We start from the raw sequence: 27,472 nt of genomic DNA, 5'->3' as shown, positions 1-27,472 counted from the left end.
TGCCCTCCTCAATGCCCATCACCTCTTGTGACCGTAGAATGAAATCCAAGAGCCATAGATACTAGGGTCTATGGGCCTTTGGGGATGTGGGCCCTCTTCCTCCTCACGTCCCCCCTGAAGTCTCTCCTGCATGGCCATGTGCTGGTGGGGGGTGGGGCATGCTTCTGTCTCATTCAGGACTCCCCTCACACGCGTCCCCTCAGCTGAGGTATCTTCCGTGACCCATCTCTTGTTGTCCCCAACTTGTCCTCCGTTTGCGTGCACACTGTGTTTTATCACCACGGCCCTGATCCCTCTCTGAAGTTACCGCCTACTGGTTTCTTTTCTGTCTCCCCTCTGGAAAGGAAACTCCAGGAAGGCCGGGGTCTCGTCCATCGTTTCTAGTTGTTTGCCCAGTGCTTCAAAAAGGGCCTGGCATGCGGTAGTTCTTGATTGAATACTGCGTCCGTTGGATGAAGGGTGGTTGTCCGATTGGTGTCTGGCACCTGGTTGGGAACCTGCCAGATGGGGGCTCCCTCCCTCCCCCCACCCCTCCTCCCCCTAACAAAATACAGCAGCAACTGATTTCATCTACACTCTCGTATTTCAGGTAAATTAACAGGGCACTCAGTTATATGGAGTGTAATAAATCCTACCTGGTTGAATACAAAGTAGTCCCCCCAAAAGTGATCACTTAGGAAGTCACATATCGTTTTGATCTTATTTTTCAGGTTGTCCTTGCCGGAAGGAACCATGAACTGGCATTTTCCCTTCTTTCTTGTGGCCACAGTGACTTTGCCCTCTGTGTGCTCCCAGTTCAACCCCCTATCTCTGGAGGAACTAGGCTCTGACACAGGAATCCAGGTTTTCAATCAGATTATCAAATCCCGGCCTCTTGACAACGTGGTCGTGTCCCCCCATGGGATTGCGTCCGTCCTGGGGATGCTTCAGCTGGGAGCCGACGGCAGGACTAAGAAGCAGCTCACCACGGTGATGAGATACGGCGTGAACGGTGCGTGCACTCCGGGCTGTGGTGGGGGGGGGGGGGGGTGGCCCTCGAGGGAGTCGTGCATCTGGAGGGGTTTCGCTGGTACCGTTCTGAGACTTAGGGCTGTCTCCTCTAAAGGACGGATGTTAGCAGTGCTAGAAGTTAGGGGAACTGTATTCTGGTCTCTTCTCTAGCCCTGGGGCTTTGGGTCAGTCACGTGATCTCTCCGTGCCCTAGTGTACTTCATCTCTAAAAAGAAAGCTTCCCACCTGCCCCACCTCCACGGTGCCTTGGGCTAAAGCTCACGGTTGTGAGCTGGGGAAGTGGGTGGCTGTGGCCCTGGAGGGCAGCACGGGGGAGCCTCGTAGCGATGGCACCTTTCTGGGTCTTAACTGTGCTGGTGACCACATGAATCTCAGTGAGTGACAGCCATGCACAGAGCGACACACACACACACACAGGTGCCGGGAACGTAAAACGCGTGTGGTGTGCATGGGCTGGGCGCGCTGTACCCACGGCAGTTTCCAGGTCGTGATGCTGTACCACAGCCACACAGGCTGCTACCACTGGGGGAGACTGATCGAAAAGGCCCGTGGGACCACCCCGTCCATTGTTTTGCAACTTCCTCTGAATCTGTCAGTATTTCAGAATAAAAAAAAACGGAAGGAATTTTTGTCAGTAAAGCCCGATGGAAAAGGTTTGAATTGCTTTGAATTACCCACATCGACGTAAGCGTCTCTGTCTCCCAGGCCTGTGGCCTTGTCGCTCCAGTTCACATATCCTCCCCCAGAGCCCACCCTCCACCAGCCTCTGGGGCGGGGGCCGTGTGTGAGGGAGCAGAAGGGGCCCCGGAGCCCTTCTAGGTCACCGTGCACCATGACCTCGCGCCAGTCGCTTTGCACGTGGAAGTCTTCCTTACTATTTTGGAGAACGAGGGAGCGTCCCTTTCCCTGTTCTTCCACTCCTGTCAACCATAAAGTTCTAGGACTCTTGACTGCATTGACGCCTGAGACTCGGAGAGGAAGGCAAGCTGGGGTCAGGGGTCAAGCGCTCCGTGCCTCCCTCCATCCCCGTCCCTCCCCCCCCCCCACCGCCCCCCTCCGCCCTCAGTTGGCTGTTGTGTTCAATGTAGCCTCCGAGCTGCCAGCACCAAATGCTGGGACACCCTGCTCTATTTACATGGCCTTCAATTTTGCATGAGTCTGCAGTCTGATCACCTGTCGGAAGCATGGCAGGGCTTAATACTTGGAACGCTCCCAGTTCCGCCGCTTGCTTGGAAGTTCAGCAAACTCTTGGTGATTTATAGCTTCGTGGCAAATCCCTGCTTGAATTTATGGCCGTTAACCAGGGCCATCCAGACCCTGTCAGCCAGTACCCTTCCAAGGCAGCGACTGGATTTTTGTCGTTTGTGTTAATGCTGAGCCACATTCGTTTTAAGCGGTATTTCTCAAGTTCTTGCCGATGTTGCCTGCCGGTGGTGTCCTTCCCCTACCCTCTCCTTCTCCCAAATCACTAGCAGTTAGTTGTGTTATAGAACGTGATTTCGGTGGCAGGACGAACTCTTTCAGGGGAGCCTGAGTGGTTTTCCAGGCCCTAGTTCGGGCTCAGCCCCTGAGAACTCAGGTGTCCTCTTAGTGAGGACAGAGACAGAACGGTTTGGGGCAGTGGAGTGAAATCTACACCCGTCTTTTCCTGGCCGGAGATCGGGGCGTGTGCAGGAGGCAGTGTGGCCAGAAGGGACGGGCTCTGGGACTTGGCCTCTGCTCTTCCCTTACCGATGAAGTAGGCCTGCTCACTCCCGCCGGGCCTGCCCCACAGAACAGCGCGCAGGGTGGGGTCATGAGAGGCCAAACAAGGAGCCAGAGGGTTGCCTCCTTGTGCACCATGGCAGACTTCCCCTACCCTTATGTAAGGGATCTGGAGAAGAGACCCTCTGAGCGTGTGACACATCAGCTCTCCAGGACACTGTCACCGTGACCCTGCAGGCTGTTTTAGGACGGTGTCATTTTGAAAGGACCCCAAGCGAGGAACCCAAGGCTCTGTAATTTGAGCTCACTCTAGAGCTCGCACATTTCATCCTTATAATTTACTTGCTTCTTTTCCATGTTCTGAAACCAAATGGAGCCTGTATGAATGGCTCGTGTAAGATAAAGCTTACATTGCCACAAAATTAATCCCCTTGCTTTTTGAGCTTGATATCAAGTAAAAATCACACTATTCTTGGATGGTGGCACATGACAATTTTTTATAGTCTTTCTAATGCTTATTTTATTCATTTTTTTTTTCCAAAATAGAAAAACGAGATCGCATTGTTAAATCTTTGGCAGGAAAGGAAATAGCACTAAAGATAGTTAAGAAAGAAAAAGAGAATGAATTAGTAAGATCCCTTGGATTTATTCCCCCATGGTGGAAGATTCCTTGGATTTATTCCCCCATGGCTACATAAAGAAGAACTGGCCAGTCTTCCTATTGACCTGGCACCAGAAAAGTCTCCCAGGAGGACCAAGTGTATGTGGGGAAGGTGTTGAGATGCCTCAATACGCTGTTTTGATGGTGGAAGCACCACTGATTTTTAAGAACCACTAATAATAATTTTACCCTCCTTCCCCTTTTCTTAACACACGGCCACTGAGAAAGCAAAAGACGTAGTCTCTTGCTGCTGAGGCTTGTCTTGTCTGTACTGTTGTTGGTTGCCATACAAAGAAAGAGATCTTAAACAAAAACGTAGCTTGTCTAAAGTCTTGTGGAAACGTGGCTACATCTTCCCACTTCCCCTCCAGGAGTCGGTAAAGTGTTAAAGAAGATCAACAAGGCCATCGTCTCCAAGAAGAATAAAGACATCGTGACGGTGGCCAATGCAGTGTTTGTGAAGAACGGCTCTAAAATGGAAGTGCCTTTCGTTACGAGGAACAAGGACGTGTTTCAGTGCGACGTCCAGAACGTGGACTTTGAAGATCCAGCCTCTGCCTGTGACTCCATCAACGTGTGGGTTAGAAACGAAACCAGGGGTGAGTGGCCTCAATTCCCTGGGAACCACTGGGTGCCATTTTATACTTTGTGAGTGAAAGCGTGCGTTGGGCTCCTAAGATTCTAACTGGTGTCTGCCTGGCCCATGGTCCTCCCATCGCGAAACGCCTGGACCCAGCCGGCTGGTCTGTCTTTTCTCTCTTAGGAGGTGCCCTGACTCCGTCTACCTTCCTTCCCCTTTCTTGGGGCCACGACTCACGGTACCCTCTGGGGTCTTTCTCCCTGTGGCAGGGGCAACAGAGCAGAGTCCAGCCCCACGGACTCTCCTCTGTCCCCTCTGCGTCGCCTCTCCAGAGGCCTCGCCCGCAGGCCCTGGCCTGTTCTGAAGGTTCAGTCGCTCAGTCCTTCCCACTTTCGCATCGGTTGTTCCCTTTGCCTGGAATGCCCCTCTCCCCCTGCGAGGTTCGAGACTGATCTCTCTCCTTGCTTCCCTTGCTTCTCTCTCTCTCGCTGCCGTCGCCTCCAGGAAGTCGGTGCCTCGTCTCTGCTTACCATTGGCATACGAGTCTGCGTTTTCTAGCCCCTTCATTATAGCACTTTCCACGCTGTATAATGATTGCTTGTTTGCATGCATTTCTCCTCTCATTAAGCCGAGGAAATGTCTAACGTGGGTGTTTTAAACCTGTTAATTTGTAAACTGGAGGTCTAGGTGGAAATGTTCTGGAGTAGAGATGGGTCCAGATCAGCAGGAAATTAAGGCTGCAAATCTAGATTGGGGAACCTGGTTTTCATAGGAGGGAGAGTTAAGGTCGCAAGAGTGGAAGCGGGAAAGTCTCAGTAGTCCCAACGACTCCATTGTGGCCCAAAGACAGAACGTGAGGAAACTCTGGCTTCTTGGGTCCCGTTTCCCAACGTGTGGTTCCTAGGGTGCCTGCGTCAGAATTACCCAGGGCATTTGTTTAGAATGCAGGTCACTGGACCCCCCACTTCCTGTATCAGAATCTCCGAGGGAGGGGCCGAACATTCTGCATTAAAACGAATGCTCCCCCGGTCTGCCTCCACCACCCATGACCAGGCTTGTATACGTGAATGTCCGAGGGCGTGGGACAGACTCGCCAAGAGATGGGCCGGGAGTGCCCCGAGGGTGGAGGAACCAGAACTGGTTTTGATAAATCCACAGCATTCCTTCTCAGGAGGCTCTTGGACAGTGCAATCCGGGCTCCCTTCCTAAAACCGCAAAACGATCAGGACACCTGCAAATGTGAAGGGTCTGGTGGTTCTTTCTGGGCCCAGAGGCCTAAGAACAGTGGCAGGAAGTTGCTGGCACTCAGAGCCAGGTGGCTGGATGACCGTGGCCTGTGAGTGGCTCCTGCCAGCCTTCTTCTTTACCAATTGGACTGGTCATGGGAAGGCACATTAGCGTGCTGCTTAACAGTGTTCAAGCTCCTTGGACACACGTTGACTCAGTTGCTCACTGCCTCTGGGGAGGGGGGGGCGTGGTGAGCCCCAGCAGTGCTTTTTCAACCTGGCCGACCTCTTGGTAAACAAAGATTTTGACTCTTCACTTCACCATCCTGCCGCGAGATTCGTAGCTCGTATAACCTATGCACAAGTACACAGACACTTCTAAAAATTAATACAATGCCAAACTGTAATACAAGGAAAAACAAAACTCATTTATGTATGTGGTTCAGCAGGTGAGCCCTTGGGTACAAGTACACCCGAGCACATAATAGCGAAGCAGTCGTATTCTTAGAATGATTGTGAACGGACGGCTACGAAAACAGGCAGAGACAGGCGTGGGGTGCTGGTGATGTGAAAACCACGAGCTGCCCTCCTGTGTTTCCGAAGCGAGTTCTTTCCTAAAACGGCGCGGTACTCTTGGTAAATTTCAGAACAAAACAAGAACAGCTTCCACTCGCTTTGCTTTGCACCGTAGTCACCTACCCGGAAAATTCGGTGCACGTTAAAAATGTGCCACGAAACAGATAACTTTGTGTTTACAGGGGAAGAAGAGTGAGGTTCTGGGCCCAGATGATGGTAAGCCAGTTTCTGGCCAGTGTGACTATCCAGTGGGGCGTCTGAAAGCTATACGGGAAGCAGGACATTTCTTCAGCGTGTGGGACTGTTTTGAACATTGCAGGGCAAGTAACCTCTCGGGCCACCTGTCAGTCCACTGAAAACTCTCCTACAAATTTCCAAACGGCCCCTGGGGTGATCTGCCTCACTGAGAGGCACTTACCTACCTGGGAGAACCCAGAATCCTGGAGATCGAACATTCCATGTGCGGAAGACTGCCCAGTCCGTCCCATAGAGGTGACGATTCCTGCCCCCTGTGGAGTGGGAGAGCCAGATGGGAAGGTTCTTTCCGCTGTGATAGGGTGCTGACCCTGCCAGGGCCGCCCTGCCCACCTCTCCAGCCTCTCTTCCACAGGCTCTGTGCTCCGGCCATGCACGCTTCCTTCCCGTCCAGCCCCCAGCTCACCGTGCTCTCTCCTGTCACAGCCCCCACCGCTGCATCCGGCCACCTGGGATACTGTGCTCCCCGCCTGTCCCTTGTTAACGCCTGTCCATTTTCACACTTGTCACGTGCACGGCATGATAGTTAAAAGCAAGGCGCCGAGTTTGAATGTCAGTTCTGCCACTTACTAGCTGTGCAACCTTGGGCAAGCTACTTAACCTCCCTGTGCCTCAGAGTCCTCATCTGTAAAATGGAGATACGACGGTGATACCTACTAAAACAGTTACATCGACACTAAGGTTTTTGTGGGAACGTAAGTAATACGCACAAAGCATTTAGCCGAGTGCCTCGCACTTAACAAACGTTCAACAAGCGTAAGCTGTTTCTATAGCTATCACTAGGTCAGCTTCTTCAAGGAACCCGTGCCTAACCTCGCTGACCGGATCCGATCCCCCTCTCACATGGCCTCACTTCTACTTCGAGGTGTTTCTTCCTGTTGCATACACTTTTCCGAGCCATTTCTGCCAGCCTCCATCCACCTCTCTCTTCTCCGTAGCTTTTTGAAGGCGGAGCTCATTTTTGTTTGTTTTCTTACCTAGAAGAGCACTTGGCACGTGGCAGGTGGGCATCCAGGAGCGGATGGAGGGGTGGTGCATCGACGGATGGGGGGGTGGGTAGGTGGGTGGCTGTGTGGCCGAGTAGGCGCGCATGGGTGGGTGGCCGGGTGATGCACGTTCACCGTGTGCAGTTAGCGATGGCAAGCCCCTCGTGGGCCTCCTTCTAACCATGCGTTCCTTACCTTTTTATCGTTGCTTAATATTTCTTCATGCCCCCGTATTGTATCTTAGTCCTACAGGTGGCAATCAGAGGCTTTATTTACCATAATGACCACAAAAAGGGCTGAGGGGACTTCTTTAGACACGTATAGAGCACTGATCGTGTGCCGAACACAGAGCTAGGCTCGATTCTTTTAACAAAATTTATTTGTTGTTTCGAGAGTGAGAGAGAGCACGTGCAAGTGGGAGAGGGGCAGGGAGCGAGAGAATCCCACGCAGGCTCTGTATCGTCAGTGCAGAGCCCGACGCAGGGCCTGAACCCACAGACTGCGAGATCGTGACCTGAGCCAGGGTCTGATTGTCCACCGACTGAGCCACCCGGGTGCCCTGAGCCAGGCTTGATGTTTCAAAAGTGAACGACAGGGTCCTTGCTCTGGCGCACTTGGTGGTTCAGCTCGGGGAGAGAGACACGTTAAATTTGGCCGGCACAAAATACCTCGGGTGTGGCAGCAGCGAGTGTTGAGCTTTATGGAAACTCCTGGGAGTCGGGGAGGAGGGTCAGAGGACATTTATTACAGGTAGAGAGGGAGCTGTGTCTTAAAGGCACAAAGGGGTTGGACTGGGTGATGTTCCCAGCAAAGGCAAGACACAGCCCTCACTGCCAGGAGCTCTAAGGTGCTTGCAGTGGCTGAAGCACAGAGCTCTAACTTCCTTCCCACAAGACGGAGGCCGCCCTTGCGTCGAATGATGGCCGTTCATGGCCTGTGTATCTTCCTTCAGGTCCTGACTTAGCGTTGGTGCCCCCTTGTGTAAGAAAGGAGTCGTGATGAAACTTATGGAGCCCTCTGGGCTCTGGGAAACCTCTGGGTGCGCGTCTTTACCACGACTTATCCAAACATTCGTTTATTGCACATCCGCATCTTCTTGAACATCATCTAAAAGGACTTAAAGCTCTCGGGGCACCCGGGTGGCTCCGTTGGTTAAGCATCCGACTCTGGCTCAGGTCGTGATCTCGTGGTTCGTGAGTTCGAGCCCCTCATTGGGCTCTCTACTGTTGGCACAGAGCCTGCTTTGGATCCTCTGTCTCCCTCACTCTCTCCCCTCCCCCCAGTAAATAGATAGATAGACAGACAGACTTAAAGCTCTCTCTGCTGAATTAGACCTTCTTGCTTCTTCAGAAACTATTGATTTTACTCTCACCATTTAAAGAATTACAACTAGCATTTACATTACGGCACCATGTATTTTTTAAATACGCTAAGGCCAAAAGCTACAGTGAATTTCTGAACTAATTTTTCATCACTTTGGGTATCAGCGACCCCTCGTAAACACACAGCTGGATCTTCAGAGACGGAGCAAAAGGTACGTTAACAAAAACCCAAACCATCAAGTACAGATAGCACTCAGGAAGGATCCTCGTGGCCTCAAAGAATGTTCTGAAACTAGAACGGTCGTCTGCTCCTTCACTCCTAACACAATCAAGAGGGATGGTCTTCTACATTTTGTGGAGTGAATTTTCCCTCAAGACTGGGAGGCCTTCTAGAACAGACGCTATGTCCTTGCTTCTCTGTAATATTACACCTAGCTCAGTCCGTAACTCATAAATGTAGACACTGATTTTTAGATCCAGCCCTTTTTTTCTTTTTTTAAATTTATTCATTTTTGAGAGAGTGTGAGCAGGGGAGGGGCAGAGAGAGAGGGAGAGAATTCCAAGTAGGCTCCAGTGCTGTCAGCGCAGAGCCCAACTTGGGGTTCGGACTCATGAACTGTGAGATCACGACCTGAGCCGAAGTCAGACGCTTAACTGACTGAGCCACCCAGGCGCCCCTCCAGCCCTTCTTTAAAGTAGCTGTGAGGCCTTGTGGTATCGGGGATTCCAAATGCCCATCATTTCTAAAACTTTAGGGAGAAATTCAGCCTTTACCCTCAATAAGATCGCACAGGTCGAAGAGTTGGTTTTTGACCGGCATTAAATCTACCCAGTGGTTCAGACAACAACTGCATATCTTGTGCCTATCTTGTGCCCATCGAAAACCCTCCTTGGCAGTCATTCACGCCAGTTATTAGCAAACATAGAGAAATTCATCGTTAATTAATCATTTAGGCGAGTAAAATTTTCTAAACCGTGTGGCTCATGGGGAATTCGTTATAAAAGAATTTCTTAAGGAAAAGTCTGGTAACCTCCAAATAAAGGATATTGAAAGTCTTTATGGATTCTCTGATTTTAGCCTTAACTGTTCGGCTTTCATTTTTAGCGAGAAGAACATGAGAAGGTACAAAAAGGGTGTTGTAAATAGTTCCTTTTTAAAGTCTTTTAAAAATTCCTTTGATTTTTCGCTGTCTGTGATCCCACACTGCCTTTTGCCCTCAAATAGACTGCCAATCCTGAATTTTTCCCTTGCTTGTTCCGTGACTTCTCAGGTATGATCGACAATCTGCTCTCCCCAAATCTCATCGATGGTGCACTCACCAGACTGGTCCTGGTCAATGCCGTGTATTTTAAGGGTTTGTGGAAATCGAGGTTCCAACCTGAGAACACAAAGAAACGCACGTTTGTGACAGCTGATGGGAAGTCCTACCAAGTGCCCATGTTGGCCCAGCTCTCCGTGTTCCGATGCGGTAAGTGTATGCTTGGCAGGGCCCTGAGAGTGCTTTCACTTAGTCCGAGAGCAAATCTGACTTTTATTTTTCTAAAAGGGTGGGAGAGAGGAGGGCAGGATGTTTTTAAAGTTCCTGGTAAGGTTTTGTATTATTTACAAGGGTTATGAATGAATATATAATATACAGGCTCTTAGGTTGAACGTTCAGAGGACAGGTCACAAAATACGAGATGGGAAGAGGCATAAAGCGCATGAAAACGTTACGAAGTCATCACCATCTTACGTTACCAAATTAGAAATACAAGTAAAAATTAGATTTCTTTTCCACTTACCCGATTAGCAAAAATTGCAAAGATTGACAAAGCCCAGTAGTGGCTCTCCTGGAGGGGGGGGCGGGGGGGAACGACACATGGGTGCCCTGGTCACTGTGGGCGGAAAGAGATGTGGGGCGGGGGACTTCCTAGAAGACCATGTTGCATTGAGGAACTTCTACTCTGAAGATAATCTCACCTCAGCAAATAAATAAAAGCCAGATATGTACATATAGTGGAACGTACATGATAAAGAGCTTTACAGAAGTGGAAAGCTGATACAATATGTTGCTGATTTCAGAAAACAAGTTCTAGTACAACAGACGTTGATTCATCACATTTACGTAAAATGCTTTCTATAGACCCATCCATCTGTAGAGACATGTCTTGCAGGATGTTCAATAAAATGTCAACAGTGGTAGTAGTTCAAGTGATTATTTTTCTTTATTTGAATTTGAAACTTTTTAAAACAAGCCTGTATCAGTTTTAATTTTTTTTTTAATATTTGTTTATTTTGGAGAGAGAGAGAGAGAGAGAGAGAGAGCGCGCACGTGAGTGGGGGAGGGGGAGAGAGAGAGAGGGAGACACAGAATCCGAAGCAGGCTCCAGGCTCCGAGCTGTCAGCACAGAGCCCGGTGCAGGGCTCGAACCCGCAAGCGGCGAGATCCCGACCTGAGCCGAAGTCAGAGGCTCCACCGACTGAGCCACCCAGGCGCCCAAGCCTGTATCAATTTTACAGTCAGGACAACAATGACCGAGCCCTGCTGTCATTGCCGCAGCACTGATAAATGAAGCCTGGTGATTGTTTTCTAAGCCAGGTTTCTAAGCCTGAAGCGTTTGTGAGCCAATTTAAATTCATCTTTTTTCTCTGCAACTTAGCCTTTATGCCTCCGATCCGTACCTGAACATGCGGGCCCCAGGTATCGCCTTTGCATACGCTCGCTTCAGGCACCGCTCAGTATTGTGCCAGCTGCGTAATTCTCTAAATTAAGGAATGACTTAGGTGAAGAAGGCAATAAATAAAGTCACTTTCCTTCTTATCATTCAGCTTCTAGGTAAAATTTTGGCATTCACTCAAATGTGTTCTTTTTTTTTAAAAGATAATATGTATTTGAAAGCCCTGCAGAAAGATAACATGCTCAGCAACTGAGAATAATAAAAGGCTCTTTTTTCCCAAAAGTCATTCCCTCCTTCCTGTCGGCCCCCCAGCCCTCCCTGCTCCCGGCTTGTGTTGCCAGGAAGACTTCATCTGAACACTAACATAGCTACCAACTCTTCTCTGAAGCAAAGCCATTTTCTTTTAGGTCAATCTTTATACACATTCTCTGTTCTAATAAAAAAAAAAAAAGAGGGGGGGCCTGGGTGGCTCAGTCAGTTAAACGTCTGACTCTTGGTTTCTGCTTAGTTCATGATCTTGCGATTTGTGAGATCGAGCCCCACATTGGGCTCTGCGTTGACGGTGTGGAGTCTGCTTAGGATTCTCTCTCTCTCTCTCTCTCTCTCTCTCTCTCTCTCTCTCTCTGCCCCTACCCCGCTTGCTCTCTCTCAAAATAAATTAAAAAAAAAAAAAGTGAAGGGCCTCAATTACTGTATATCTCTGTTGCTGGAAAATAAATGTCAGTAGTTAAAGGTTAAAACGCAAGAATCCTATAGACATTCCTATGAAACACTACTGTGTTTGTGTTTGCGGGAGTGTAACGTGTTTTCTTGAGTATATAGTAGGTTCCTAGAGAGGGAGTTGCATATGCGAGTAGCTTTTCCATTAAGAACCGATTTGTCTAAGAGCACACGTGTGCACATTACAGAAAGCAGTGCGTAAATATACTTTTCCTGTCAAAGACTGGAACGCTGTCGAACCAAGGTGAGCTGGCTGTCTTCCCTCCACCTTCCCGAGCACCGCCCCCCCTCCCAGGAGGCTGCATGTGTGGGCTCCCTTGCCTCCCATCCAGTTGGCTGTGGGGGGAGATCGCAGCTGAGGCGACTTGGGGCCTTGACTTCCCGGCCCTCCCTGCGGTCCCCGGGGCTCCTGCATCCCTTCAAGAGAGGTCTCGGCTCCTGTCAGCAGGTGTGCTCAGGGGGGCTTTCTCCCTGGGTCACCATGCTTCCCTCGCCCCTGCCAGCCTACGGCTGGTGATGGTGCCCCACTGTTTGTAGCACAAGGGACTGTGCCTAGCCGTTTCGCTGCACTCTGCCCATGCTTTAGAAGTGCTCCTGTGACCCAGCCTGGTGTCCTGCCTCCTTCCTGTCGGACCCTTACTGACCTGCCCTGAATTCAGGACAGAAGGTGGAAGTCAGCCTTCTCTCCACGGTTCTCGTTCCCTCACACCAAACCCTGGAAAACGGCTGCCATCCGTCTTGCCCCGCTCCCTGTGCCAAAGATGGGGCTGCTGTGGAGGAACCTGGGATTGGAACCTGGCTCCTGTCCTGGGCCCTGCCACGGCACAAGGATGGCCCTGTGTTGCCCTGGTTTCCCTCCTTGGCCAGCACGGTGGCTTTTTGCAGTACGACAGGGCAGATTTGTCTTGTGTCTTGTGGCATCTGATTAAAGCACAGCTGGTGTTTGTTTTCACGACCGCAGACCGCTTAGTTGGTCACCCACTTTCTGCCTGTCGTCAGTCTGGCCAGCACGACCGGCCAGCGCTCACACGTGGCGGTTGAGGCTGAGACAGGCCACCAGTGAGCTCAGAGGCCTCCCTGCCCACTCACGCGACCTCTGCAGCCACCTGTCACACGTGTGCTGGGCCTCACCAAGCCGCCTCGGTCACCTTGTGGAAGCGTTGCCATTCCAACCCTCTGTCTTCCTGACCTGCCCCCGACAAGATGCCATCAAGATCTCTGAGAAGATTCATTTAGTAACATTACAGAGACGGGGTGGAAACTAGGAGGGGGAAACCCTTCTGACTATGTCCCATAAAGTGTAAGCACTTTGAGGATAGAAATTCTTCTAATTTAAAAGTCAAAAAAAGGCCTCGCAGTCTTTTTTTAAAGGAAGTATATTTCGTGCTCATTGCAAAATCTACAAATAAAACATAATGAGGCAGAAAGTAAATGTTCTCCTATAATCCCATTTCCCAGCATAAAAAACCCTATTAAGTGGTAGGTGTATTATTTGAGACCTTTTCTATGCATATACAAAATATGTCTATGAAACTTTTTTGCATATGGAGGATTACACTGTAATATGCTTCATACATTAGACAGTAAATCATGGAAAACTATGTGAATTCATGTGGATTTACTTGATCCTTTTATCAGCTGCAGAATATTCCATGGCATAAATTCATTATAATATCCTATGGGTCGCCATTTACTTTTTTTTTTCCTGTAATAAACACCTCAGTGAGCATTCTTGTACTTAAATCTTTAGAACTGAGTCAGAATTTGTGAAGGTAATTTCCTCGGATAGGAATTGCTGAGTCAAAAGTTCTTACAAATTTTTGATTTTACGATTATGAATTTAGACATTAAAGACTTTATTTTGGAAAAAAAAAAAAAAGACCACAAAAACTTCCAAATATATATGTATATATGTGTGGGGAGATATATATATATATATATATATATATATATATATATATATATGTACACAGTATATTTCCAGCTTCTACTCATACCTACCTACCCACATTACCTCTCTACGTGGTTGTCTATTAAGTTTTAGTTCCATAGATGAATTATATTATTGCCCTCACCCATCTGGTTCTCCTGCCGTCTTCTTTAGCCCAACAAATGGCACCTGTACTCACCTAACTTGCTTAAACCACACCTTCTTCCCCATCAGCTCTCCCCAAACCCCCTTTGCATTTCAGCTAGAATATGGACCACTATGTGCAGTGGGTGTGGTTTTTTTTGTCTCCAAATGTACATTTCGGCTTCGACTGAAGTGTAGCTGAAACGGTTCCTCAAGAGCTCAGGAATCCATAAAGCTACTTGTAGTAGAAGATAACTGGACGGGTTTTCATGTATAAAGTTTTCCTGATATTCAATATTTAAAATATTCCCTCTGAATTTAGAGGCCGAGAAGAGTTCTTAACGTTTTAGTGAGCCTAGTTACTTCCTCCTTTTGTAGGATTTAAAGAAGGGATCAGAGTACTTTAGGGACCTTTCCAGAAAATCTAGATCATCCCTAAAGTACCACTGACAGGATGTTCTAAATCTTCTCCATGTTTCTAATACTTGGTCCTTTGCCTGTTACCTCTCATTAAAGGATTTGTTGATCCCTATTCATCCAAGAGAAAAGACTTGTCTTCCCTTTTCATCTATTTCCTCCTGTTTAGAAGGAATGAAACTGCTCCATTCACATTTTTATGTACTCCGGTATCATCCCCATTAAAGAACGCTCAGTCGACTTCCCAGATGTTAAGGAACGGAGAGCCTGGGCGAGACATTTTAATGGAAAGGTATCTGGGACAATGACAGGCTCCCTGCTGTGAGGCAAGGCTCCCAAATACCCCTTCCTTGCTTGATTCACTCTGCCCTGGAGCTGTGTCCTCTGCAGCAGGTGTGATGTCTCTTGGTGGACCAGTGCTGTGTTTCGACTGAACGGTGACCGAACGGTCGAGAAGTACTTTGCGAAGCTGCTTCCATCAGCAGATGCAAGTTTTTACGACGTGCAAGCCTCTGTGCTGAGCACTGTGCTGTGTGTATTGTCTCGTCTAATTTTCCCAGCAACTCTGCAAGCCAGGCACTGTTATCCCATTTTACAGATAAAGACACTAAGACTTGGAGTTAAGCCACTTGCCCGAGTCCCAGAGCTAGTGTCTCCGAGTCAGGATCTGAACCCAGGTCCTAGAACTCCAGGTCTCGTGCGCTTAACCTCAGCCCTTGTCCTCTGTGGGCCGATGCTGAGAAAGCTGTCTTTTACTGATCAGGTGGAAGGCAAGATGTTATTTTTGTCCCCTGTCTCCTCAAGCCACGGAGCAAAGAAGAACGGAAGAGGTATGGCCAGGGGCATCCGAGCCAACGCTGTGCCATCGGTGCCTGCGATCAGAAGCAGAAGTGGGGCCAGGGAGAAATGAGTCATCAGGCAGATGTGCGCGACTGGGTACAAAGTGGTTAGTGGTTATTCGTATTACTGATCAGTTAATGACGTGTTCGGTGGTGACCGGATTCACTGCTGAAGGTGGCAGCTGTCTCCCGGCTCAAAAACACCCAGGCTCGTCACTTTTCATTATTCATGACCCCGCTGCCTCCCATCAGGACGGTAAACATGTCTAGAAGTGCTTAACGGCTGCCTCCAGGTCCTTATTTCATGCCCTGGAGCAACCACTTCCTAACCGCTTCCCAAGTCGTAGAATTTCTCAAACAGCTTTGCCAGGCAGGGGCCTCCTCTTGTCTTTGAAGATTAAAAGGCTCATTAGGAAGTGATGTTTGTCCTGACTCTCCCATTGATTTTCTGGTTTCTGCCCAGACCATCTTATTACACAAGGTAAAAGGAAAGTGAAAAAAATCCCCTCTTTGATTCTCAGGCATTCCCCAGACAGAACCGGGCTTGAGTGACAGTCCCCGCCTGTCCCAGCCGGCCAGGCCGCACAAGGTTGCCGAACGGCCCTCGGGCAAACGGAGCGGGACGGGGACCGGGTGTACCGAGCGCTCCACGAGTTGCCCCCAGCTTTCTTCCAGAGGGAGAAACTCAAATGTCATCCTGTCATGTCACGTATTCTAAGAACTTTGCTATTCTTTATCGTATTTTATGGCTAGAAGTGTTCGTTATGTAACGAAGACAAAGAAAGTTGGCTGTGCCTCTCGCCCCCCCGCCCCCCGACCTCCACCCGTGGAGAACTGGCTTATCCAAGATCCCTGGCTCACATACAGTGACTGGCGGAGGTCGTCCCCAAAGAGAAGACAAGTGAAAATCATGAGAGAAGCTCGCTTCCTCTCTTTTTCTTAAACACGTTGTCCTTCTAGGTCATTTAGAGAAGGGGGAGGAGGTAGAGAGAGCCAGCGTTCAGTGGGCACCCACCACAGACCACGTCCTGTCAAGCACCTTACATATTTTTCCTCATTTAACCGTCACGGCGACCCTGTGAGGTACACACTTTTAATATCCGTGGTATCTCCGTTCTCCATACCGAGAGGCACACAGAGGTTAAGTGCCTCACCAAGGTCACCGCGTTCTTAAAAAGGCTGAAGTGTTTAGTAAAACATTTCTGAAATCTGCCAGAAATCTAGAAATGCTGGCTTTCCGTTCACCTAGTTAATTTTTATAACTGGCATCACATGCCTAATGGGAAGTTTTCCCGGGATCCTATGGCATGCTGTGTGGAATATTCTTTCCCGGGGAGGCCGGGGCCTCTCTGGACCGTGTACCCCCCGAGCTGGGCTTCCAGCTGGCACCCTTCATGGGTGCGCTTTCTTTTTTAAAAGCTTTTTTTTTTTTTTCAAGTTTATTTATTTTGACAGCATGCAAGCAGGACAGGGCAGAGAGAGAGAGAGAGAGAGAGAGAGAGAGAGAGAGAATCCCAAGCAGGCTCTCAGCTGACAGCACAGAGCCCGATACAGGGCTTGAACTCACACACCACGAGATCATGACCTGAGCTGAAATCAGATGCTGAACCGACTGACCCCTCCCGGGTGCCCTGTGAATGTGCTTTCATCAGCTCCAGCCGGTCCGCACACAGTTGTGCTGATCAGTTGCTGAATATTTTGAATATTTCACATGAGATGAGAGGGTTCTAGGATCAAATTCGCTTGGGAAACCTGCGGAAAGCCAAACAGCTTTCTTTCCTTCAGAATGACTCGGAGCCTTTACGGTACTGGCGTCTATTATGAATCCGTAGGAAGAATCGATTCGGTGGCGTGTGGAATCTGTCTACTGAGCGTCCCGCAGGATGGGTGCTCTGTAGACCAACATTTTGAGAAGCGCTGGTCTAAATCGCTCTCGGGCTTTTATTTGTGAGTACAAATACCATAAGGTACCAAAAAGCCGTAAGGACAATGACCAGAATGGGTGAATTGTGAATAGGGAGTCGCGTTAGTGAACTACAAAGGTCATTGTTGGCATGAGACATACTGAGCCTGAGTCCTGGGGCTCCACTGCTTACTTAGCCCACGTGTCCCTTGGCAAGTTAATTTCTGTAAGCGCAGCCCCCGGGTGTAAAATGGGACTGCGTGCCCTACCTCGGGGCACGCTGTAGATTGTAAATGTGTTGGGGTGGTTGGGGGTTGGCGTGGGTTGGGTTGGGGTGGTTGGTGTGGCTCCTACACAATGGAGCGGTTCATCCCTTTCTCCTTCCTCTTCACATGCTCACGTAGGCTCAGCCAAAAGAACCGTTCTCAGGCAGCCCAAATTCATTCTCTTACTCACATGATAGGGGTCAGCTTCTTGCAAAGTACTGTATTCTAAGCGCCTCATGATCCAGTTAAATTCCACTCAACAGAATTTTTGGTGACGCCCCAAGGCATTCTGTTAAGACAGATCTCAACTGAAGAAAGAGAATTATTTACCAGGAGAAGGAAGAAATAACGGTCCTTATCTTTGTCTTTCTAAGGAAACTATATTTGGAAAAGAGAAGTTTCCAAACTGAATCGCTCTCTGCCCTCTGAGGCACCACGTGATCAGCACTCGCTCCTGCCCCTCTCAGAAGTCATCAGGGGATGCACTGAACCTGCCTCTGATTTCTTTAGGGTCTACAAGCACCCCCAATGATTTATGGTACAACTTCATCGAACTGCCCTACCACGGGGAAAGCATCAGCATGCTGATCGCGCTGCCCACGGAGAGCTCCACCCCGCTGACGGCCATCATCCCTCACATCAGCACCAAGACCATAGACAGCTGGATGAGCACGATGGTGCCCAAGAGGGTGCAGGTCATCTTGCCCAAGTAAGAGCGCTCGGTCCCTGGTGGCGGTTGCATCAGGTGCCAGACAACGTGGGGCTAAGACATGGCGCGTCGTGAGGCCTGATTTATTTTGCAGAAATTGCCTGGAGAGAATACAAGGGTCTGCTTTTGGAGAAGCTTTTTGCTTTTCTTTCTTCTTCTTCTTTTTTTTTTTCCAATCCCTGTGCCTCATACGGCAGGATAACAACAGTGGGGAAGAAAAGAAGGCAGCCTGACCTCTGACCTCAAGCTCCTTATGCCATTTTGAGAGCTTTTAACATATTTAGTTTTGTCCCCAAGACCGAAAAATACGTGTATAACAGCACGGTAAAGGTTCGTAGCATTTTGATGAGGAGTTTCATGTTAGTCTTCTTAAGTTTTAGCTGGAAGCTTCTGAAGGCCAAGGTCCGAAAGCTAGGTGGTAAGGGAATATTTTGAAACCATTCAGGCAGAATTCTTATATTAGCATCTATGGTAGTTTTTTTTTTATTACTATACCCTGAAAGTGTAATATTGGTGGAATTTGAACTGTTATGACTTGAAAGCAAGGGAAAAGTCATCCTAAATTCTGCCCAAATCCTGAATTTCTGTCGCTCCGAGAATGCTTTACCCAGACCCATGAAAGAGGCAGTGAACGTCCCCTGACTGTGATTGTGCCACCAGTGTCCAGGGCTTTTAAGCACCCACATCTCGGGGTGGTGAAGCTACCTTCCAGTTCTAAAAGCTTTTACTTCTCTAGTCACTGAGTTAAGTAATCAGAGAAGCCCATTCATAGTAAGTATTAGCCATCCTCCCAGGAGTGTGCGTGTGTGTGTGTGTGTGTGTGTGTGTGTGTGTGTGTACGTGTGTGAAATGAGCCTTCATGTCAGCAGTGCTTGATGTAAATGAATAAGATGGTAAGTGTACATTACAGAATGATGTAATAGGTAAAGCACAACGATAATGGTAAATTATCATTAGAGTCCATCTGCCCACCTACCCTTTGCTCTTCCCCCAGATGGGATAAAACCTGGTAAAACATCCTCTGACGATAGGTGTACTAACTGACATTTACATATGTACGGCTGGAAGGCCAGATAGATCGCAAGTATCCAAGAAACCCAAGGTTACGCCCCAACACCCGTAGCATACGTTCTCACCTATTCCTAATGTTTGTTCCAGTCTTAACGGTAAGATGCTTTCATAATCTCAACAAGAGTGAGCAGGAATGTGTCTCCTCTCTTTTGACCAATCCCGCTAAGGACGGTGGTTCTTACAGCAGCCATGATGATGGCTCTTCGGTTGGCAATGGGGGAAAAGTGGAGATATTCGGGGGGGTATTCCAGATACCCCCCCCCCCCATCAGCATAAGGGAGGGTGCTTCAGCAGATCTGCCTAGGTACCGGAATGGGGAAGCCCGTCGCACACGAGGGGGTGACCACCCCCTTTTCTGTCACTGTGTCCTCATTTTGCTAGCAAAGTGCTCGAGAGATGACTTGTCCTCTAACTTAAATCTTGGAAGTACAACTTCAGACACAGCTTAGACTGGTGTTCAGAGCATACTTACAAAGTTATCGCTTTGTCAACGTCTCCCCACCGGCACGGGTTCTACCCTCTTACGTCATTTACAGTATAATGATTTCCCCCTATTTTCTCCTTTCCTGCTAGGTTCACGGCAGTAGCACAAACAGATCTGAAGGAGCCGCTGAAAGTGCTCGGCATCACCGAGATGTTTGATCCATCAAAAGCAAATTTTTCGAAAATAACAAGTATGTTCGATTTAAACCCCATTCTGAAACTTGAAGACTGTTACAAACTGGGTCTCTGATTCGTTCAGAAAGAAAAGGTCAAAGTTAGGAGTGTGTTGCCCTGAAACCCTCCCAGATTTAGTCTGATTTGTCACCAAATGATGCTGCTCATCCTCCGTCATTTAGATCAGCATAAATCACCTGTCCCCACGTTTCACGTGCACGTTTCAGGTGAAGCCCGAGTGAGTTGACACCGTTAAACAAGCACTTCGTGTATTGTCTTCATTACTTAAAAATTTAGCACTTAGTTAGATAGTAGTCTTTCTCTTCCAAATGCAAACGATTCCCCGGTGTTTGCAAAAATCAAGGTTTTTGAACTCTCAGATACTTGCTTCCATCAAACAATAACAGGCATGCACCATATCCAGGTGTGTTAATGTCCATTAATCCGAGATCATGTGAATTCAAAGGGTCTGATGAGAAGCTTTCTTTGCCAGAGCATCTAGGACACAGCTGGTGTCGTATCACCTCGTTTGCCAATATATGCACCTTTTCCCAGAGTGATATTCAATAGTCGGTTCTTGGTCTTTTTAATTTGGAGCACAGCAGCCTCCTTCCAGAGAAAAGTCACGGCTTAAACATTATTTGTACTCCTTTTCTGTTTTCCCCCTCGACAAGCTCATTACCAATCTCGATGGCCTGCAGGCGAGCACCTGTGTACCCGTCCTAGGGCTCCATCCACACTGTGTCCCTGGCGAACTTGCAGCCACAGGGATATTTTGACGCTCTTTTGTCCTCGGGCAACCGGACTCTGGCCCCCAGTCCAGCAGCATGAGCATCACCTGGGAGCTCGTTTCAAGGGCACAATCTTGGGTCTCACCCAGAGCTCCTGAATCAGAATCATTTTAACAGGATTCCTCAGCCCAGTGAAGTTAGCCTTGTTTCATTGTTTTCCCCTTCGGGGTTCTCTTCTGTGGTCTACATACCACATAGTGGCCATGGGAGTTTGCGGGTGCTCGAAGGAGGACCAGGTGCCTGAAGTTCCCCTGAGGTGTGATGTTTAACTCGCAGGTGACATGCGCCCTGCAGATGTCCCCCTCTCATTCCCCATCGGCCATATTAGAGCCCAGCATCCGTGCAGGTGAAAACCAGGGGACACAGAAAGCACTTTTTCCCTTTGCATCCAGACCCATGTCCCACCAAGGCTAGCATTAACTTCCGTTCGTGTTCTCCTCGAATGCTACGGCCAGTGGGTATCACTGGAGCAATAAGAATCTGCTGAGAAGGAAAGTTAATTCACTAGAAGGTTCTAGAGGCACAGTTGCAGTTCTGAGTCTGGTTCCAAACCCTTCTTACCCTCCACACTCTTCTCACTGATATGGCCATGAGATGAGTGGCTTTTGTGGTGAAGAGCGAGCACTTACTCTGCCAGTAACCAGCCGTAAGACTTGAGGACAGAATTCTTAACACTCTGGGCCTCAGTTTCCCCATCTGTAAATCCCCTCTGCAATCTTCCCTGGATCTGACGTTCTGTACTGAAAAATAATATTGTTGCCTCGTTTCTTCTGGAAAACTGGACTTCCTTTTTTAAAGCTCTGCTCTTTTTATTTATTTATGTTTTACACAATCCTTAGCGATCAGAGTTGAATTGACAGAGGCACTAACACATCCAGGGAAGGGGAGTCCCTCCTCCGAAGCGAAACCACAGTTCGCTTGGCAGAGATTGAAACTCACTGCAGGTCGATAGTCATCCCACAACCTCCAGTCACCAGACCGGAAGAGGTCACTTCTCCTGACGCCTTTTAAGAACTGGAAGTTGCCATGGATTTGAAGTCGCTTCCGCAGCCAAACCGGTGGCCCGCATATCAAATAAATGCTGTTTTTGTTTCATTTTCCGGAAACAGGGTCAGAAAACCTTCACGTCTCTCAAATCTTGCAAAAAGCAAAAATTGAAGTCAGTGAAGACGGAACGAAAGCTTCGGCAGCAACAAGTAAGAACTGGGTCGTGAGCCAGGACCGGCTGGGGTGCAGGGGGAGGGAGCGTGCTGCAGTCCGCCCATCAACGGAGCAGATACGGAGCAAACCCCGTTTTCATCCGGGCACCGTGGGTTGCCCCCCAGGTGACAGTGGTGAATTTAGACAGGTTAAGGACCTGCACCCTCAAAGCTCAGAGTCTGTTTCGTAAAGGAAAGCCCTTCGGTGCAAGCAGTTCCTCCGGGACAAGAGTCCACAAGCTTTTTCGGTAAAGAGCTAGGTAGTGTGTGTTTTCTGCCTCGCGGGCGGTCCTGTCTCCGCCACAACTTCTCAACGCTGGCATTGTGGTGTGAAGGCAGGACAGAGGATACAAGCCCATGGGCGTGGCTGTGTTCCCGTAAAGCTTTATGTATTTATAAAGGCAGGATCCGACTCCTCAGACCTGGCCTGGGGACAATGGTTTGCCGACCCCTGCCCTTGGGAAGCTTAAAGCAGATGCTGGCTTCTTCTTGGCAGGAAAACCCAATCATCATATTGAAACATAAAATAATAGCCACTCGCCATGGGAAATAGGCAGCCAAGTGGATCCAGGACAAAGTGAAGAATTATCAGGCAGCTGTTGAATTCCCAGGACGGCTGTGCAGCCTCCTCTGATAATTAGAACATCCACATCTGCTTTCTCCTCATGGTTTATATGATGAAGGAGAAAATAGAGCGATCTTAGGTTGGTTTCTGTACCCCCTCATTATCCATCTGAGATGGGGTAAACAGATCTGGCCAAACTCTGCAAACTCATAAAGTGAATATCCTAGTAGGCTTGTAACTGGGTCACATATTTCTGGTCGTTAAAAGGTACCGTTTATGCTCCGAATAGACACTTTATGGCCTTTCTAGAATAAACACTTAATTTGTAATCCTTTAAAATAGCATTAAAAACAAAGACCTAGAATAACAGCACTTAGAATTCTCAAGATGCCTTTTGTCTCTTCTGGGTGATGATAAGTGAGAACCGAATGCTGCCCGTTATTGGCCAGTTTTGCCAATTAGCGTAACTATCAGGACTGGCTACGTTAATTTGCACGGCCCCGTGCAAAATGTGAATATGGAGCCCTTATTGAAAACTTACTAAGAATTTCAAGACGGGGCAGCAGAGCCCTGACCCGAGTGTGGGGTTCTCGCGAGTGTGACTGGCCCGGTCACACGCCCAGGAGGCCAGCCCTGCTGGGTCGGTCAGCAGGGCTGCTATAGCAAGGGGCCACAGACTGGGGGGCTTAAGCAGCAGAAGTTTATGTCTGACAGTTCTGGAGGCCGGAAGCCCAAGGTCAAGGGCTGCTTTCTGCCTGTGTCCTCACGTGGCCTTTTATCTTACACGCACATCCCTCCTGTCTCCCTGTCTTCTTATGAGGACACCAGCGCCATTGGACTTGGGCCCCGCCTTCATGACCTCATTCAGATTTCGATACCTTGGGAGTTAGGGCTTCAACATATGGATTTCGAGGGGATACGGTTCAGTCCAGAAGACCTGCTAACCGGCTAACCGTTGACTGCTTTTCAGTCACCCTGGGTTGGGGGATTTTCCCCAACATAAGTGGAGATGTTTCCTTTGTGACATTAAGCCCAAGCCATTAGCGCTTTGTGGGGTTTGAGGAAGGGAACCGGGCCATCGCGGAAAAAGCAGTGCCGTGATGCCCGGCACCTGCCCTCCTGCGAGGCCTTGAGACAAGCTTATTAAACCCAGGCCACGGGGCACCTGGGTGGCTCAGTCAGTTAAGCGTCCAGCTCTAGATCTCAGCTCGGTTCGTGAGATCAAGCCCCGCATCAGGCTCTGCGCCGACAGTGTGGAGCCCGCTCGGGATTCTCTCTCTCCCCTGCTCTGTCCCTCCCCTCGTCACACTGCCTTCGCTCTCTCTCTGAAAATAAATAAGTAAACATTAAAAAACAAAAAAACTGAAGCCGCCATGGGTAAGTTTGGCAGAGTAAGCATGACTGGGACTCTGGGCCTAAAACGGTTTGCTGTCTAAGTCCAGCGTCTACACCCGACGGGTTGAACAGCAACACGAGGTCGCAGGTCCCAGATGAGTGAGTGGTCTCCGTTACCACGCAAAGGAGAACTGCCGAAGGAAAAGTCACAGACAAAACCGTCGAACGCTAAGCTGGGCCTGGGTGTACAGAAGGGATTTGGCTGAGCTAAGAGGACCAGTGGCCTTCATCAGCAAGGCAGATGGTATGAATACAAAGCAGCTAATAATAACAGTCAATATGCATTAGGTGTCGTTCAGTGGCAGGCACTGTTCTAAGAGCTTATAATGGTCTTTATGCCACTTAATCCTCGTAAAAAGCCTACGGAGTAAGTACATTTTTTAAGGACGATGGTACTTGTGTAGACTGAATGAGACACCCAAGTGTAAAGGGCCTGGGCCACGGTAGGTGTTCCGTAAATGGTGACCGTTGGGCCTGTCCTAACCTGGCCAGCCCAAGGGACGGGAATTGTGTCCCCGAACTCCAGCATGGAAGATCCAGCCAGCCTGCTGCCCTGCTGGCCTCACGCTGGGTGTAACACATTTTCTCTCTCTTCCCGTAGCTGCGATTCTAATTGCAAGGTCGTCACCTCCCTGGTTCATAGTAGACAGACCCTTTCTATTTTTCATCCGACATAATCCCACAGGTAAGTGATTCTTCCCTTCTGTTGCTCACTGGCTGTTAAAATTCAGAACGGTCCCCAGAATCCTAGTGAAATCCAACCTTGCTGCTCTAATTCCACTCCCTTGTGTTATGCAAACACTGAAGAATAGAACCGCCCACCTTAAAGAGATAAGAAAATCCAGGCCGTGTTTACAGAGTGTGATGGAATCTTGTGAAGGCTGATTTTAGATTCGTTGGTTGGTTTGTTTTTAACATAGAGCTCTGCAGCCCTTTTGGGGGTTTCTGATGTCTTTTGATTTTTTGGTCCATATTCTGATAAATGTAGTAGTTCAGTTTTATAAGAAACCACACGTCGTCAACCTCTGTGAGCCCTCTCTGTTGTTCCGGCCTGAGGATTGTTAATTCGATAAATCTTGGCTTTGTAAGTCACAGGCTCAGAGTTGGCTCTGTGCTTTAGCTTTTGTCTTGAAACTGTGGGTAACAATAGTGCTTACCTCTTAGTACAATTATGAGGATTAAGTAAAGAGGGCACCCGGGTGGCTCAGCTGGTTAAGCGTCTGACTCAATTTCGACTCAGGGCATGATCTCACAGTTTCTGAGTTCAAGCCCCACATTGGTCTCTGCATAGGCTCTGTGTGGAGCCTACTTGGGATTCTCTCTTGCCCTCTCTCTCTGCCCCTCCCCAACTTGTGCTTTCTCCCTTTCTCCTCTCTTTCTCTCTCTCTCTCTCTCTCAAGCTTTAAAAAAAAAGGAGAAGATTATCTTTGTGGAGAGGTTGGCTTCATGTTCGTTCAGAGTAGAAACAAGTACATTTCAGCATTTACCCCTTTTTTAATCAGTAACACAAGATAGTTCCTTATCCTTTTGTCTCAGTGCATCTTTAATGTCATAATTAGTGTTCTCCTGAACCAAAGTCCAATATGGGAGCCTCTAGCCACACGTGGCTATTTAACTTTTAATTAATTAAAATGAATTATCTTTTAGGGGCATCTGGGTGGCTCAGTTGGTTGGGCGTCTGACTTTGGCTTAGGTCATGATCTCCTGTTCATGGGTTCGAGCCCTGCATCGGGCTCTGTGCTGACAACTCAGAGCCTGGAGCCTGCTTTGGATCCTGTGTCTTCCTCTCTGTCTGCCCCTCCCCTGCTCATGCTCTGTCTCTGTCTCTCTCAAAAATGTATAAAAAAAAGAAACATAGATTAAAATTCAGTTTCTTAGCTAAGCCATATTTCAAGGGCTCAATAGCCACTGTGACTAGTAGCTACCATATCGGACAGTGAAACTATAGACCATTTCCATCACTGCAGAAAGTTGTGTTGGACAGCTCTAGGGACTATCCCTTATTTTACACGCCTTCTATCTTATTTTATGAAATGGTTTTTATAGAGTCACGCTCTGTTTCCTCTTAATTCTATAGGTGCTGTCTTATTCATGGGGCAGATAAACCAACCGTGAAGAGTATACAGAAGAAACCATGCAAAAGCAAAGACTACTTTGTGACGAAGAAAACTCCTTTCCTACATCTTTCATAGTTCTGTTAAATATTTTTGTACATTTCTTCCTTTTTCAAAACTAGTTCTTAGGAACAGAGACTCAGTGATGCAAGCATTTTTGTCCCGGGATATATATCAAAGGGAAAAAGGGGCAGGATGGCTGGAACACTGTACTGACAAATGAATAGAAAGGCTTCAAAATGTCTAAAAAACGCTTTAAACTACTGAGCAGGTACCTAGGCTAACCCTCCCGAGTATTTACTGTCCAGTTCAGGAGTTTTGTTTTGTTTACACGTGTGGCATTTCAGAAGAAATGTAATCAGTGTGATGGGGGAAAAACCCACAACACATTTTATGGTGGCTTTTACTTTTTTATGAAAAAATATATATATTATCGGCCTTTTTAATTCTTTTGTTTTGGTCCCATCCAAAGTCTTGATAGTAAACATTATTTTGGGGGTAGAAATAGTGAAATCTCTAGCCTCTTTGTGTTGTTGTTGTTGTTGTTGTTGTTTTATATAATGCATGTATTCACTAAAATAAAGTTTAAAAAACTAACGTCTTGCTAGACAAGGTTTGCTCTTGTGCAGTGTGCCTGTCACTACTGGTCTGTACTCTCTGGATTTGCATTTTTGTATTTTGTACAAAGTAAAAATAAAGTGTTATGAGTAGTAAAAAAAAAAAAAAATGCCGTTTCTCTGTTATTGAAAATACAACAAAAGAAACAGAGCCTTTTAAAAGTACTTAAACCTCTTCTAAACCTTTGCACTCAGGCAAACGGCAGAAAACCAAAGCCCCTGGCCTTCTCCTACTCCTTTCCTCTAACGCCAGACACTGTTCCCTGCTTCACTACCCGTCCGCGCCTGAGTCCCCGCAGGGGAGTAAGTATGAAGGCAGTCCCAGCCCTGGTCTCAGTGCTGGCTCCCTCGGGGGCGTGTCCCCAGCATTCAAGGTAAAGACCGGTTTTGTAGCAAGTGTGCAAAGAAGACGCCCGGTGCCGACATCCTTGGGAACTGAGTGAGGGGTGCATGTTTCACTTCTGGTGATGGGCTGGAGGGTCTGTTTTCTAAAATGGCAAGATGTATTTTTGTCTTTTGTTTTTGGAGAACTCATCACGTTTCTAAAATCAGAATGGTTTAAAATATGTATCTAGACTTAAAAACATTTTTTCCTTTTTTTTTTTTTTTTTAAACCCGTGAGCTCTGCTCATCTCTCTTTTGAGAGGCAGAGAGAGAACCTTGAACAGGCTCCACACCCAGCGCAGAGCCCAACGCGGGGCTTGATCTCGAGATCGTGACCTGAGCCAAGAGCAGGAGTCAGTTGCTCAACGGACTGAGCCGCCCAGGTGCCCATCATCATTCTTTATGCATCAAAACCACACATTCAGCACTCCCAACAATTTGTCACTCTTATTTGTCACGTCGGCTGAGCTTTGCTGTTTGCAACTATTTAAGTACTTTAAGTATGGATATTTTGGTTAGCCAAGAGAGGAAGGAAAGGGTGGGGGGACTGCTTTCCTTATTTAAGAGTAAATTTAGGGGCGCCTGGGTGGCGCAGTCGGTTGAGCGTCCGACTTCAGCCAGGTCACGATCTCGCGGTCCGTGAGTTCGAGCCCCGCGTCAGGCTCTGGGCTGAGTTCGAGCCCCGCGTCAGGCTCTGGGCTGATGGCTCGGAGCCTGGAGCCTGTTTCCGATTCTGTGTCTCCCTCTCTCTCTGCCCCTCCCCCGTTCATGC

The 27,472-nt window shown here is 48.3% G+C and overlaps 1 protein-coding gene across 2 annotated transcripts in view; it reads left to right on the top strand.

Moving 5' to 3' along the window:
- Positions 1 to 26,114, top strand: part of SERPINE2 (serpin family E member 2) — a 61,814-nt gene extending 35,700 nt beyond the window's left edge. For both annotated transcript variants that reach the window (XM_042995464.1, XM_007086196.3), the window contains exons 2-9: positions 711 to 991; positions 3,748 to 3,975; positions 9,593 to 9,790; positions 17,709 to 17,907; positions 19,552 to 19,652; positions 21,536 to 21,622; positions 24,187 to 24,270; positions 25,663 to 26,114. In XM_042995464.1, the coding sequence (XP_042851398.1) occupies positions 733 to 991; positions 3,748 to 3,975; positions 9,593 to 9,790; positions 17,709 to 17,907; positions 19,552 to 19,652; positions 21,536 to 21,622; positions 24,187 to 24,270; positions 25,663 to 25,700 (1,194 nt within the window). In that variant the 5' untranslated portion in view covers positions 711 to 732 and the 3' untranslated portion in view covers positions 25,701 to 26,114. The remainder of the gene's footprint in view (positions 1 to 710; positions 992 to 3,747; positions 3,976 to 9,592; positions 9,791 to 17,708; positions 17,908 to 19,551; positions 19,653 to 21,535; positions 21,623 to 24,186; positions 24,271 to 25,662) is intronic.
- Positions 26,115 to 27,472: the final 1,358 nt, after the last annotated feature.

Source organism: Panthera tigris, chromosome C1 (genome assembly GCF_018350195.1).
Source record: "Panthera tigris isolate Pti1 chromosome C1, P.tigris_Pti1_mat1.1, whole genome shotgun sequence".
In the NCBI taxonomy this organism is placed as follows: domain Eukaryota; kingdom Metazoa; phylum Chordata; class Mammalia; order Carnivora; family Felidae; genus Panthera; species Panthera tigris.
This window is presented reverse-complemented; position numbering and strand designations above follow the sequence as displayed.